General features: G+C 44.6%; 1 protein-coding gene across 1 annotated transcript in view; it reads right to left on the bottom strand.

The window, feature by feature from the left end:
* The window catches only part of LOC143287251 (sacsin-like), a 34,733-nt gene that overhangs the window by 12,792 nt on the left and 8,883 nt on the right, over window positions 1-13,058 (bottom strand). Inside the window, exons 3-6 of the mRNA XM_076595196.1 lie at window positions 12,773-12,954; window positions 10,189-10,276; window positions 9,046-9,199; window positions 1,618-6,509 (exon numbers count right to left, since the gene is read on the bottom strand). Coding sequence (XP_076451311.1) covers window positions 1,618-6,509; window positions 9,046-9,199; window positions 10,189-10,276; window positions 12,773-12,954 — 5,316 coding nt within the window. The remainder of the gene's footprint in view (window positions 1-1,617; window positions 6,510-9,045; window positions 9,200-10,188; window positions 10,277-12,772; window positions 12,955-13,058) is intronic.

Here is a 13,058-nt window from a genome sequence, read left to right on the forward strand (position 1 = left end):
TGCTGTGTCAGCTGTGCTGTGTAACATGTCAGCTGTGCTGTGTAACATGACAACTGTGCCGTGTAACATGTCAATTGTGCCATGTAACATGTCAGTTGTGCTGTGTAATATGTCAGCTGTACTGTGTAACATGACAACTGTGCTGTGTAATATGACAACTGTGTCGTGTAACATGTCAATTGTGCCATGTAACATGTCAGTTGTGCCATGTAACATGTCATCTGTGCTGTGTAACATGCCAGTTGTGCTGTGCAACATGTATGCCAGTTGTGATGTGTAACATGTCAGATGTGCCGTGTAACATGTCAGCTGTGATATGTTACATGTCAGCTGCGCTGTGTAACATGCCAGCTGTGATGTGTAACATGTCAGTTGTGCTGTGTGACATGTCAGTTATGCTGTGTAACATGTCAGTTGTGATGTGTTACATGTCAACTGTGCTGTGTAACATGTTAATTGTGGTGTATTAATGTCAGCTGTGCTGTGTAACAAGTCAGTTGTGATGTGTTACATGTCAGCTGTGCTTTGTAACATGTCAGTTGTGATGTGTAACAAGTCAGTTGTGATGTGCTACATGTCAGCTGTTCTGTGTTACATGTCAGCTAGGCTGTGTTACATGTCAGCTGTGCTGTTACATGTCAGTTGTGCTGTGTAACATGTCAGTTATGCTGTGTTACATGTCAGCTGTGCTGTGTAACATCAGCTATGCTGTGTAACATGTCAACTGTGCTGTGTTACATGTCAGCTGTGCTGTGTAACATCAGCTATGCTGTGTAACATGTCAACTGTGCTGTGTTACATGTCAGTTGTGCTGTGTAACATGTCAGTTATGCTGTGTTACATGTCAGCTGTGCTGTGTAACATCAGCTATGCTGTGTAACATGTCAGTTGTGATGTGTTACATGTCAGCTGTGTTGTGTAACATGTCAGTTGTGATGTGTTAATGTCAGCTGTGATGTGTAACAAGTCAGTTGTGATATGTTAATGTCAGTTGTGATGTGTAACATGTCAGTTGTGATATGTTAATGTTAGTTGTGCTGTGAAACATGCTGGATATGCTGTGTGATGGGCGCCATAACCGAGTGGTTAAGACACTGGATTTTCAATCTGAGTGTCCCAGGTTCGAATCTCAGTAACGGCACATGCTGGATAAAGGGTGGAATTTTTTCGATCTCCCAGGTCAACATATATGCAGATCTGCTACTGCGTGAACCCCCTTCGTGTGTATATGCATGCACATCAAATATGCACATTAAAGATCCTGGTCTGGTGGGTTACAGAAACGAGAACATATCCAGCATGCATACCCCTGAAAACGGAGTATTGTTGCCTACAAGGCAGGGTAAATAAACAAAGGGTCATACACCTAAAGTGTTACATGTCTGTATGAGTGTGTATGTGTGCATGACTGAAGCCTGACTGAATGACAACAGGAAATGAATGATGAGTGCCCAATGGCAGCCGTCAGTCGGTTCTACCCAGGCAGGCAGCCTGTTGTGCAAATGACTGTGTTTGTACAGCGCTTAGAGCCTGGTCTCCGACTGAAGATAGGCGCTATATAAGTGTCCATATCCAACATGCCAGTTGTGCTGTGTAACATGTCAATCATTCACCCACCTCTTTCGGTTGCTCTTCTCCAACATCGATGATGTAGCGGAAGAACATGAGCCGTGTTCGAGCATCCTCATGTTCTCCACTGGGGTGAGGAAGGACTTTCTCGATCTTGGCAATGATGTAGATCGGCTTCCGGACTCCGTGTCGACCGGAGCTTCTGTCATCAGCACGCTCTTCCTGATCGGCTTCAGCAGACGCATCCCCTGCTTCCCTGCCGTCGTTCTGGGATTCAGTGCTTTGGGGTTCCAGTGATGGATCGTACAGTTCAAAGGCCACATACTCGGAGACTTTGTATTCATACACATCTTGATCCAGAAGGCACTGCATTTCTTCTGGAACAAAACTTCCAGGAGGAGGAAACACTGTTGTTTGTTGCTGGATTTGATATGGCATGATATCTCTGTTATCCAGACATTCTTCAGCATTTGACAGGTTTTCTAAACAAGCACTCAGCAAAGCCTCATCAACTGCAAATCCAACAGCCCAAGTTACTGCCATACGGATGAAATAAGCCAACTGTCTGTCTCCAAGTGTGGTAATGTTTTCATCTGACCTTATGAAGATAGAAACGTTGTCACAGTCTTTTTCAACAAAGAAATGTTTATCTTCCTCTGTGCCAGGCAGCTGGGAGCCGTCCATTTCAAGAAATGTCTGCAGACCTGTGACTTTCATGATTTTCATTCTCTTCAAACCGTCCTCAATCTTCAAGGCATCTTCTGTGAACGTCTTTCTCCGATGAAAATGATGTATGATGCGCTTGACAGCATGTGCACACAGTTCTGAGTGGAGCTGACTGGTCAGACGATGATTCTCCTCAGCCAGAGTTCTGCAGGATTCTGTCAAGGTCTCCTTCACCACTTCATTCCACTCCTTCATTCTGAAGGGCTCAGGAAGCAGATTATTGGCTTTCCAAATATCATGGTTCTTCAGATCAAGCTTGGCAAATCCAACAAAAACTAGAAGATTTCTTACTGGAGTTTTTATTCGCCTTTGCTGTTTATCCCTGACCTGACAAAGGATGTTCTTCGAGTCCACCAACATCACTTGGGGGAAACGTTCCTTCAGACACAGAATGTTGACCGCTGGAAGGTGAACAGGTCTTGTGAGGTTTTTCTCCTCATCACACTCCAAAACTTTGAACAGGTTGTCAACAGCCTTAGAAACCAGTATAAGGTCATTTGGATTGAGGGGTTTTTCTTGATACGCCAAATGGATTTGTTCCAGAGCTCTGGCATAATGGCCAATGCTGACACGTTCAGAGGCACCAAGCCTTTGAAACAAAGGGAAGAACTTGCCAAAAGTCAGTGGAGCCTTCACCACATGACCTTCTATGATCTCTTCTTCAAGGATGGTGACGATGACCTGCTGACCCGAGTACATGCTCTTGTTCTCTCTGTCCATTATCACAGGCACTCCATGCAAGACCTCCAGATCCTCGTCATCAAACTTTGTCAAATGGCCATACAACGATTCCATGATCTCTTCAACATCATCTAGGACATCATCAGGAAATGTAGTCAGGTGTGAGGAGCCATCTTGTCTTTTCACATCCAGAGTCTGACAAACGTTCTTCACATGTTTCGTCACGAGATCTTTTGAAGGCTGGGCTTTGAACCCAATCCAGTCATTCATGGGATCTGTCCAGTGACAAAATTTTGTCGGGTCTGCGTCACGAGAGAAGAGACAACTGGTGGTCCACACTAAATGCACACTGTCTGTGGACAGACCCTCTGAAAAAGACACCAGTGGTGTAGAAGGGCGGAACATTGGGTGGACTGAACCGAGGGCCTTCCCACATGCTTCCTCAAGTTGAAGCTGAGACTGAGGTAGGATGAATCGAATGTCTTTCAGCTGCCTCAGAAACTGCTCCTGTCGCAGTTTCTTCGACCTGTTCAAATGCCGAGACAGTTCAACAGACTGCCGCTTAGCTTCCTCAGAAAGTGAGTTTCCTGCAGCTCCTTCCACCTTTCTGGCAAATCTGAGAAACATTTCTTCTGACACGGCGCAGATCATCCCAATCTTCCTCAAAAAGACCTTCCAGTCACTGCTTTTATAGGGACCAGGAGGGAAATGATCTTCTGTCAGCATCACCTTGAAGACTTCACAGTCAGGGTCATAGAAGTCTGAAGCTTTGCACAGTGTTCCATCTTGTCCAGTGATAAACTGTGTTTTCTGGAGTGAGTTCAGCAGATCATATGTTTCCAGCAATTCAAGATGATGTGGCTGAAGACACTGCCTGATGTATTCCATGTGTTGTCGGATGGCTTCTCTTGGAAGGTCTGCAATAGTGTGGAGAAGGTAGGAAGAGTAGAATGCTGACTGAGTCGGCATGTTGACACACAGACGTTCATACAGGCGTTGCAAGCGTCGATTGGTCTTCACCAGTGAAATCTGTTGTTTGCCTGACCACTCATTCAAACCAGCATGGGGAACATCTTGTGGCAGGCAAACAACCTTGGTTCCATTTCCCAATGATGTCAACGTGCCATCAGGTCTTTCAAAAAAAGGCAAAAAGCGCAATTCTGAAGAAGAACCCAGTTTTGTGAAGAAGAAGTCAAGAATGCTTTCTGCTTCTCCTGGCATCAGGGTTTGTGGCCTCACGTCTGTGTGAGTGAGAGCCTGCAGAAGTCCCTCGGGGTTTCGGACAGAGGCGACAATCTGTGCCGCAACACAGTGTGCAGGCAGTACAGCTGTATTCAACTTGTTCAGATGTGTTCCAGACATTTTGTCCAGACACTTATTAACACAAAGTTCCTCCTTGGACAACTCACAGCCAAACTCATCCATTGTCCGCCTGGTTCCAGTCATGGGATGACTCCCAACAATCTCCTTCAGAATGTGGACAACGTCGTCCTTCCTTCCCACAGGAAAGAGGACCACTTCTTGGTCTTTCACAGATGGAATCAGACTCCATTCATACAACCTGTCCAACATTCCAGCTGATGGTTTTCCTAATTCACAGGTCAGAAACTCCCAGACACGGCTGATCCATCTTTCTAACAACCTGAGCTGTGTAAAAGGCAACTGATTTAATGGAAGGATTCCCCCACAACCAAATGTCTCCTGTGCCAGTGTGGCTGGCAGTAAATCAACAAAGGTTTTGATGTCCATACTTTGAACAAAATCTGGGAGCTTGGCTGGAAAAAAGCTGATCAACTTTTCATGCAGAAAACGTTCAGCAGAATCTGGCAGGAGGTCATAAAATTTGGAAACAAGGGCTGGAGTTCCAGAGCTGAAACAATGAAGCTTTCCTGACATTCTCAGATTCAGGGGCAAACTTCCAAGATCTGAGGTGCGTTTTCCATTGTGAATAAATCTGACAACTTCCACAACATTGTCCACTGTCTTGAATGGTGTGTCCTCCACCATCTGAGGAAGATCGTTGAGGAAGCAGGCATCTGCTTCAGACCTGTGACAAGACAGCAGAAATTCAATCACTGTTTCTATCTGAACCTGCCTGACTGTGTCCACCTTGCTATTTACAAAGGAATCATGGATTCTGAAGGGACACTCGATGATGTTCATGTTGAGTTTCTTCAGCACACCCATCAGCTTGGGGTTGTCCAGATTCCAGAAGAATCCAGGAAACCCTTGGGACCTTTTGGCCGGAACCCATACCAGGCGATTCAAGTCCTCCCTGACCGATGGAAACACCTGTGCCTCCACCTCTGCCAGCTGCTGGTAGAAGGAGGTCACCAGTCCATTCCAGAAAGCATCCACACCCGCCTGGTGCTGTGGGAAGAAGCTGGCATAGTGGTCCAGTTTCCAGCTGAGGTCCGCACTGGACACAAGGCTCAGACCTTCCTTGTCCTTTGACTTGTCATCTCTTTGTGCCGACTCCTTTCTCCAGCACCTGCGTTTCTTTTGATGTGTCCCAGGCTCCGGTATGTTTGAAGCAGTGTGGAGACATTCCCCTTCCTGTGCAAAGCACAGCAATGTGATCTCACAAAGCGCTGTGATGTAAGCAAGTGTTATGACGTCGCTGATCAGCAGCTTGTTCCAGGTGCTCTGATCTTCACCAGCACGCAAGTACAGGTTACTGCGTGTCTCGTGGTCTAGAGCAAAGCGGGCATTCACATGAACAGGCAGGCCCGTCGCCACTGGCAATGGCAGCATACAGAAAGCATGGAATGTTCTCTGTTGAGATTTGGTGCTTGGTGAAGAGTCGTCTTCATCTTGGGATGAAGTGCCAGTGCTGTCTCCTTCCCATGTACCAGCCTGATTCTCCCTGTTGCTGCCAATCTGTGAGTTGAACCGTGCAGTGTTTGATCTGGTTCTGTATCGCAGACTGTGGCGTGCTGGGTGTGGCAGAGCAGACAGGCAGAGGGCCACACCCCCCAGAGGCAGCAGTCTGTATTTCTGCACGGCCTGGGCAGACTGCAAGCAGGGTGGCACACGGCTGTGGTCGGTCAGGCCAAACTTGTGCACGACCAGCCAGTCCTCCTGCTTGCCGTCAGAGTCAGACAGACGGCACCGCACGGCCGCACCTCGGGCACTGAAGTCCAGCAGACCAGGAGACCCCGCGCCGCTTTTCAGTTTCTTGCTCTCGTCACGCACATGCCCATAGAATTCCTGCAGCTTCTGAGAGCCACTGTCGTCCACAGAAATGTGGGTTTCATAGTCCAGCTCAATCTGTCCATCCTGATGGGCGGTGTAAACTGACACCTTCTTGACGTGGCTGAGGAAGAGGAGACACTCCCCCATCACCTGCTGAAATCTGTGGAGCAGCTCCCCAACTTCCGCCATGGACACGGCGGGCTGCTTGATCTGGGACTTCATGCGGGGACCTGTCTGCTCCTGGGCTTGGTGCTCCGTGGACGTGGCATGGACGCTGGCTCTGTCCTGTGTCCTCAGCGGCAGTCTGAACATGGTGCCCCTCTTGCCTTCTCTGACACCTGGTCCACACAGGTGAAAAAAACAAATGTATGTTTGTCAGTTGTGCTCGACTATGACCAGCAGAACAGCAGAGGAGGTAACTGCTGTCCTGACTCTCTTGGCCAAGAGGGTTTTAAGACAGTCGGCGTTGGGATGGTTCTCAAAGGCCAACTAGCCACCAAGGCTGCGGCACTAAATGCCAGTGCAACTTTGCCTCCTGGTTTGAGAATCATAGTCCTTCACAAAAGACTAAGCTGTAAATGATTTCCCATTGCGGTGGAGAAACCATTGATCATACAGCTCTCATTTTGCTGTTGGCCCAACTGTAAATAATATATATATATATATATATATATATATATAATAATATTAATAAATAATGTACATTTATATAGAGCTCAGGGCGCTTTACACGAAAGAAAAATATTACAAGTTACATAAAACATTCATGACCACTTTTCCAAGAGAGATGAAATCAGAACCCTGCACTGCACAGGCAGACAATTCCCAGGGAGATGAAATCAGAACCCTGCACTGCACGGACAGACAATTCCCAGGGAGATGAAATCAGAACCCTGCACTGCAAAGATTGGCAATTCCCAGGGAGATGAAATCAGAACCCTGCACTGCACGGACAGACAATTCCCAGGGAGATGAAATCAGAACCCTGCACTGCACGGACAGACAATTCCCAGGGAGATGAAATCAGAACCCTGCACTGCAAAGATTGGCAATTCCCAGGGAGATGAAATCAGAACCCTGCACTGCACGGACAGACAATTCCCAGGGAGATGAAATCAGAACCCTGCACTGCACGGACAGACAATTCCCAGGGAGATGAAATCAGAACCCTGCACTGCACGGACAGACAATTCCCAGGGAGGTGAAATTAGAATCCTGCACTGCAAGGTGAATTTTTTTCTTTTTTTTTTTTAAAGAAAAAAGAAACTACCCCTGATCTGTGAGAATACATATTGTTGTTGTTGTTGTGTGTGTGTGTGTGTGTGTGTGTGTGTGTGTGTGTCTGTGGTGTGGTGTGGTGTGTTGTGGTGTGCGTGTGCGTGTGTGTGTGTGTGTGGTGTGGTGTGGTGTGGTGTGGTGTGGTGTGGTGTGTTGTGGTGTGTGTGTGTGTGTGTGTGTGTGTGTGTGTGTGTGTGTGTGTGTGTGCGTGTGCGCGCGTGCGTGCGTGCATGCGTGCGCGCACACGCTTGTGTGCATGCATGCGTGCACACGCGTGCGTGCATGCATGCGTGTGTGTTGTTGTGTTGTGTTGTGTTGTGTGTGTGTGTGTATGCATGTGTGCGTGCGTGCTTGCGTGCGCGTGTGTGCATGCGTGCACGCACATGCATGTGTGTGTATGGACATACATGTGCGCATGTGAATGTGTGTGTGTGTGCGCACACACACACACACGCATATTCAAAGGCTTGTGTCAGTGTGTGCCAGTAAACGAGTGTACATGGGGTCACTGACAGGGGCCTGCTTCAGTTCTTGTTTTTTTCCCAATCATTTGCCTTCTGTGTCTGTATTGCTTTGTCACAACTGAATGCATTTATTTCAGTTATTTTGCTGAACTTTTTTGTTTTTCTCTCATTTCAAGATGATGTTTTCACACCAAACCTAGCGCAGACTCTCAAAGCCCAGACCAACATGTCAGGTTTACGTAAAGGTTAGGCATCCGCTCATGTCAAATAGTATTGTTAAACAGAGGGTGTGGTTTAGCGAAAATGGATCAGTGTGCACGCTTGGACACCTCCTTGAGACTGAAACTTGAAGGGCGCAATCTGAGGTTCCTGGGTTCGAATATCGGTAACGGCGCCTGGTGGGTTAAGGGTCAAGATTTTTCTGATCTCCCAGGTCAACACATGTGAAGACCTGCTTGTGCCTGAACCTCCTTCATGTGTATACACAAGCAGAATATCATATACGCACGTTAAAGATCTTGTAATCCATGTCAGCGTTCGGTGGGTTATGGAAACAAGAACATACTCAGCATGCACACCCCTGAAAACAGAGTATAGCTGCCTACATGATGGGGTAAAACCGGTCATTCATGTAAAAGCCCACTGTTGTACATATCAGTGAACATGGGAGTTGCAGCCCACGAACAAAAAAGTGATGGCCCAGAGGTAATGCGTCTGCCTAGAAAGTGAGAGAATCTGAGCGCATTAGTTCAAATCCTGGCAGAGTCGCCAGCATTTTCTCCCCCTCCACTAGATCTTGAGTGGTGGTCTGGACACTAGTCATTCAGATGAGACGATAAAGCGACATCCCATGTGCACCATGCACTTAGTGCATGTAAAAGAACCCAAGGCAACAAAAGGGTTGTCCCTGGCAACATCCAGTGTAAAAACCCACTTCGATAGGAAAACATGAAAACAACAACAACTTCATGCAGGTAAAAAATTTTTTTAAATGGGTGGCGCTCTCAGTGTAGCGATGTGCTCTCCCTGTGGAGAGCAGCACGAATTTCACACAGAGAAATCTGTTGTGACAAAAAGAGTAATACAAGAAGAAGAAAGTGAAAGTGAAAGCGAAAGTGAAAGCAGCACTGACCAGCCAGGTCAAAGGGGTCCAGCATGTTTTGGTACTGCTCCTTGAATCGCGCATTCACCAACAGCAGCTGTCCAGGCAGCCTGGAGCGACGGCTGACCACAAAGAAGTTGGGGTCAAGGACGCACATCTTTTCTCCCAGCTGTTTGCTGTTGACCTGCCGGGGGGGGGGGGGAACAATGTTCAACAGCTGTACCACACCAGTACGGGCCACTGGCTCAGCAAGGCATTTAATAACAATAATAATCATAATAAGAATGGATACTTGTTCAGCACTTTCCTCCCTTGAAGGAAGCTCAAAGTGCTTTATAATAAACATAAAACACATACACACACATGCAATAACTTATGAAAGGAAGAAGGCAAAAAAAAAAAAAGAAAAAAAAAAAAAGAAAAAAGATTTGACGAACAGAAGTATAAAACAGATTCAAAGACTACGCCTAAAAAATTTCTTAATTACACGCACACACACACAAACACACTCACACGTATGCATGCACACACGCATGCGCAGAGTGTGCATGGGTTATAACTGCATGCCATTGGAAAGGGATGGAAGGTTTATGCATAAGCATTTTCAAAAAGATCTCCAGGCCCAGTTCTGACTACGTTTCTACGCTTCGGGATTCAGCAAGCAGTGATTCACAAAAACTTGTTTACTTTTGATAATTATCAACATTCACATAAAAATTTCCAGTTTACTATGGCTATTCTATGTAAATCAAGCCTTGCATATTCATGGCGTTGGTTATGGAATCTTATTCAAGAAAATCTAAAAAAATGAATCAAGATTTTAAAAATTCAAATCTAACTTTCTGGTATACACAAATACCTGATGAATCTTTCAAACAGGACATGCGCTTACCCATAGCACAGTTATCTATCCTCCAGGTAAAAAACAGGCTTTTTTCACCACACTGATAAATAACAGGCTCATCTATTACCCTGGTAAATAACAGGCTCATCTATTACCCTGGTAAATGACAGGCTCATCTATTACCCTGGTAAATAACAGGCTCAACTATTACCCTGGTAAATAACAGGCTTATCTATTACCCTGGTAAATGACAGGCTCATCTATTACCCTGGTAAATGACAGGTTCAACTATTACCCTGGTAAATAAAGGATTTGACTGGACATGTTACCTGCACATTATCATCAGGAGGGACGACAGTGGTAAGGAAGCAGGGTGTGTCAGTCAGGTTGTACACTGCATTGAAGCCAACACCATACCTGTCAACAAAGTCACAGTCATAAGCCAAAACCGTACCTTTCAACAAAGTCACAGTCATAAGGCAACACCGTACTTGTCAACAAAGTCACAGTCATAAGGCAACACCATTCCTTTCAACAAAGTCAGTCATAAGGCAACACCGTACCTTTCAACAAAGTCAGTCATTAGGCAAAACCATACCTGTCAACAAAGTCACAGTCATAAAGCAACACCGTACCTGTCAACAAAGTCACAGTCATAACCAACACCATACCATTCAACAAAGTCACAGTCATAACCAACACCGTACCTGTCAACAAAGTCACAGTCATAAAGCAACACCGTACCTGTCAACAAAGTCACAGTCATAACCAACACCATACCATTCAACAAAGTCACAGTCATAACCAACACCGTACCTGTCAACAAAGTCACAGTCATAAGGCAACACTGTACCTTTCAACAAAGTCACAGTCATAAGCCAACACCGTTCCTGTCAACAAAGTCACAGTCATAACCAACACCGTACCTGTCAACAAAGTCACAGTCATAAGGCAACACTGTACCTTTCAACAAAGTCACAGTCATAAGCCAACACCGTTCCTGTCAACAAAGTCACAGTCATAACCAACACCGTACCTTTCAACAAAGTCACAGTCATAAGGCAACACCATTCCTGTCAACAAAGTCACAGTCATAAGCCAACACTGTACCTGTGAACAAAGTCACAGTCATAAGCCAACACCATACCTGTCAACAAAGTCGCAGTCATAACCAACACCGTTCCTTTCAACAAACTCAGTCATAAGGCAACACTGTACCTTTCAACGAAGTCACAGTCATAAGGCAACACTGTACCTTTCAAGTCACAGTCATAAGGCAACACTGTACCTTTCAACGAAGTCACAGTCATAAGGCAACACCGTACCTTTCAATAAAGACACAGTCATTGTCATATGCTCTCCTGAGTCTGTTAAAAAAATGAAACAGATTCTTGTCAGCACACATTAAAGAATTAGCCAAACATTTTTTTTAAAGCACACCTACTCAGACACACACATAACATTATGATGATTTTAATATAATATGAAAAGTACAACACAACACAATACAACATGATATATATATAACCATGCATCTTGACTCAGAGTGCAACATCACTGCACAGAACACTTCACTGGCTTCCTGTGAAGGCTAGAATCCAGTATGAAATTGCTTGTCTCTGCTTTCAGTGTCTCTTTTTGAACTTCTCTATCTATGCTATCATTCAAGGATGCTGCCCTCTACTGACACATGCTAGGTTATGAAGCCTCAAGAGCAAACTAAATTATATATCAAAGAAAGAAAGAAAAGAAAAGAACACTTCTTTCTTTATATACATTCTTCCATACACACACACACACACACACACATATATATATATATATATATATGGAGAGAGATATATATACATACTTATAGACAGAAAGACAGACATATATATATATATATATATATATATATGGAGAGAGATATATATACATATTTATAGACAGAAAGACAGACATATATATATATATATATATATATATATATATGGAGAGAGATATATATACATATTTATAGACAGAAAGACAGACAGACAGATAGATACATACATACATACGTACATACATAGACTGATAGATAGATATGCATATAATAATAAGTCAGGAGGGTGGTGTGAAACCATCAAAATATGAAATATGCAAGTTAGTTCAGCTTTTTGATCCTGGGTGGAGAAATTTCTCCCACACGTATCCAGAAGCATGATTGTTGTTGTTTTTGTTGTCCTCTCTTTTCCTTTCATTTGATTTTTTCTTATTAGTAAACCCCCCCCCCCCCTAATAAGCACCCCCAAAACAAAATCTGTTGTACCATTGTAATCTGAAAACAGTACTTATTAACTTGAACGTTCAGCCATTCCATGTGTATGAAAATACCGTGTACATGCTCACTGCAAAATATCATCTGCTGAGAGAATACAACCTTCATGGCAAAAGGGAAAAAAGAAGAGAAAAAAGAAACGTTACACACAAAATAACTTCTATCTTCGTTCGTGGGCTGCAACTCCCATGTTCACTCGTATGCACACGAGTGAGCTTTCACGTGGTTGACAGTTTTTACCCCGCCATGTAGGCAGCCATACTCCGTTTTCGGGGGTAACAAAACAAAACAAAACAAAACAACAGTTTCAGTTTCAGTAGCTCAAGGAGGCTTCACTGCGTTCGGACAAATCCATATATGCTACACCACATCTGCCAAGCAGATGCCTGACCAGCAGCGTAACCCAACGCACTTATTCAGGCCTTGAGAAAAAAAAAAAAAGAAAAAAAAAGGGTAAATAAATAATAGATAAATACATAAATAAGAACTACTACTACTAATAATAATATGTATAAGGCGCAAAAACTTGATGAAGTCAATTATAAGCGTAAATAAATAAATAAATAAATAATAATTAAAAAAAAAAAAACCCCAGCAAAACTCCTCCTCACTTTCCTGTCTTCAGACTGTCGCCCTCCTTGCTACCCTCCCCCAGGGCCTGTATCCCGGCCATGTCATTAGTGGAGAAGCAGGCGTCATTGAAGACACACAGGGCAGGGCCGTACACCTCCTCCCAGCCCTTGCTTAGCAGTCTCTCTGTGCTGTGCTGCCGGAAGTCCTTGACAAACACCACCTGCAATGCCATACCATTCTGTTCCATTCTATACTATTCCATTATATTCCATACTATCCCATTCCATTAAGTTCCATTCCATTCTATCCCATTCCATTCCATTT

The sequence above is a fragment of the Babylonia areolata genome, chromosome 11 (assembly GCF_041734735.1).
Source record: "Babylonia areolata isolate BAREFJ2019XMU chromosome 11, ASM4173473v1, whole genome shotgun sequence".
In the NCBI taxonomy this organism is placed as follows: domain Eukaryota; kingdom Metazoa; phylum Mollusca; class Gastropoda; order Neogastropoda; family Buccinidae; genus Babylonia; species Babylonia areolata.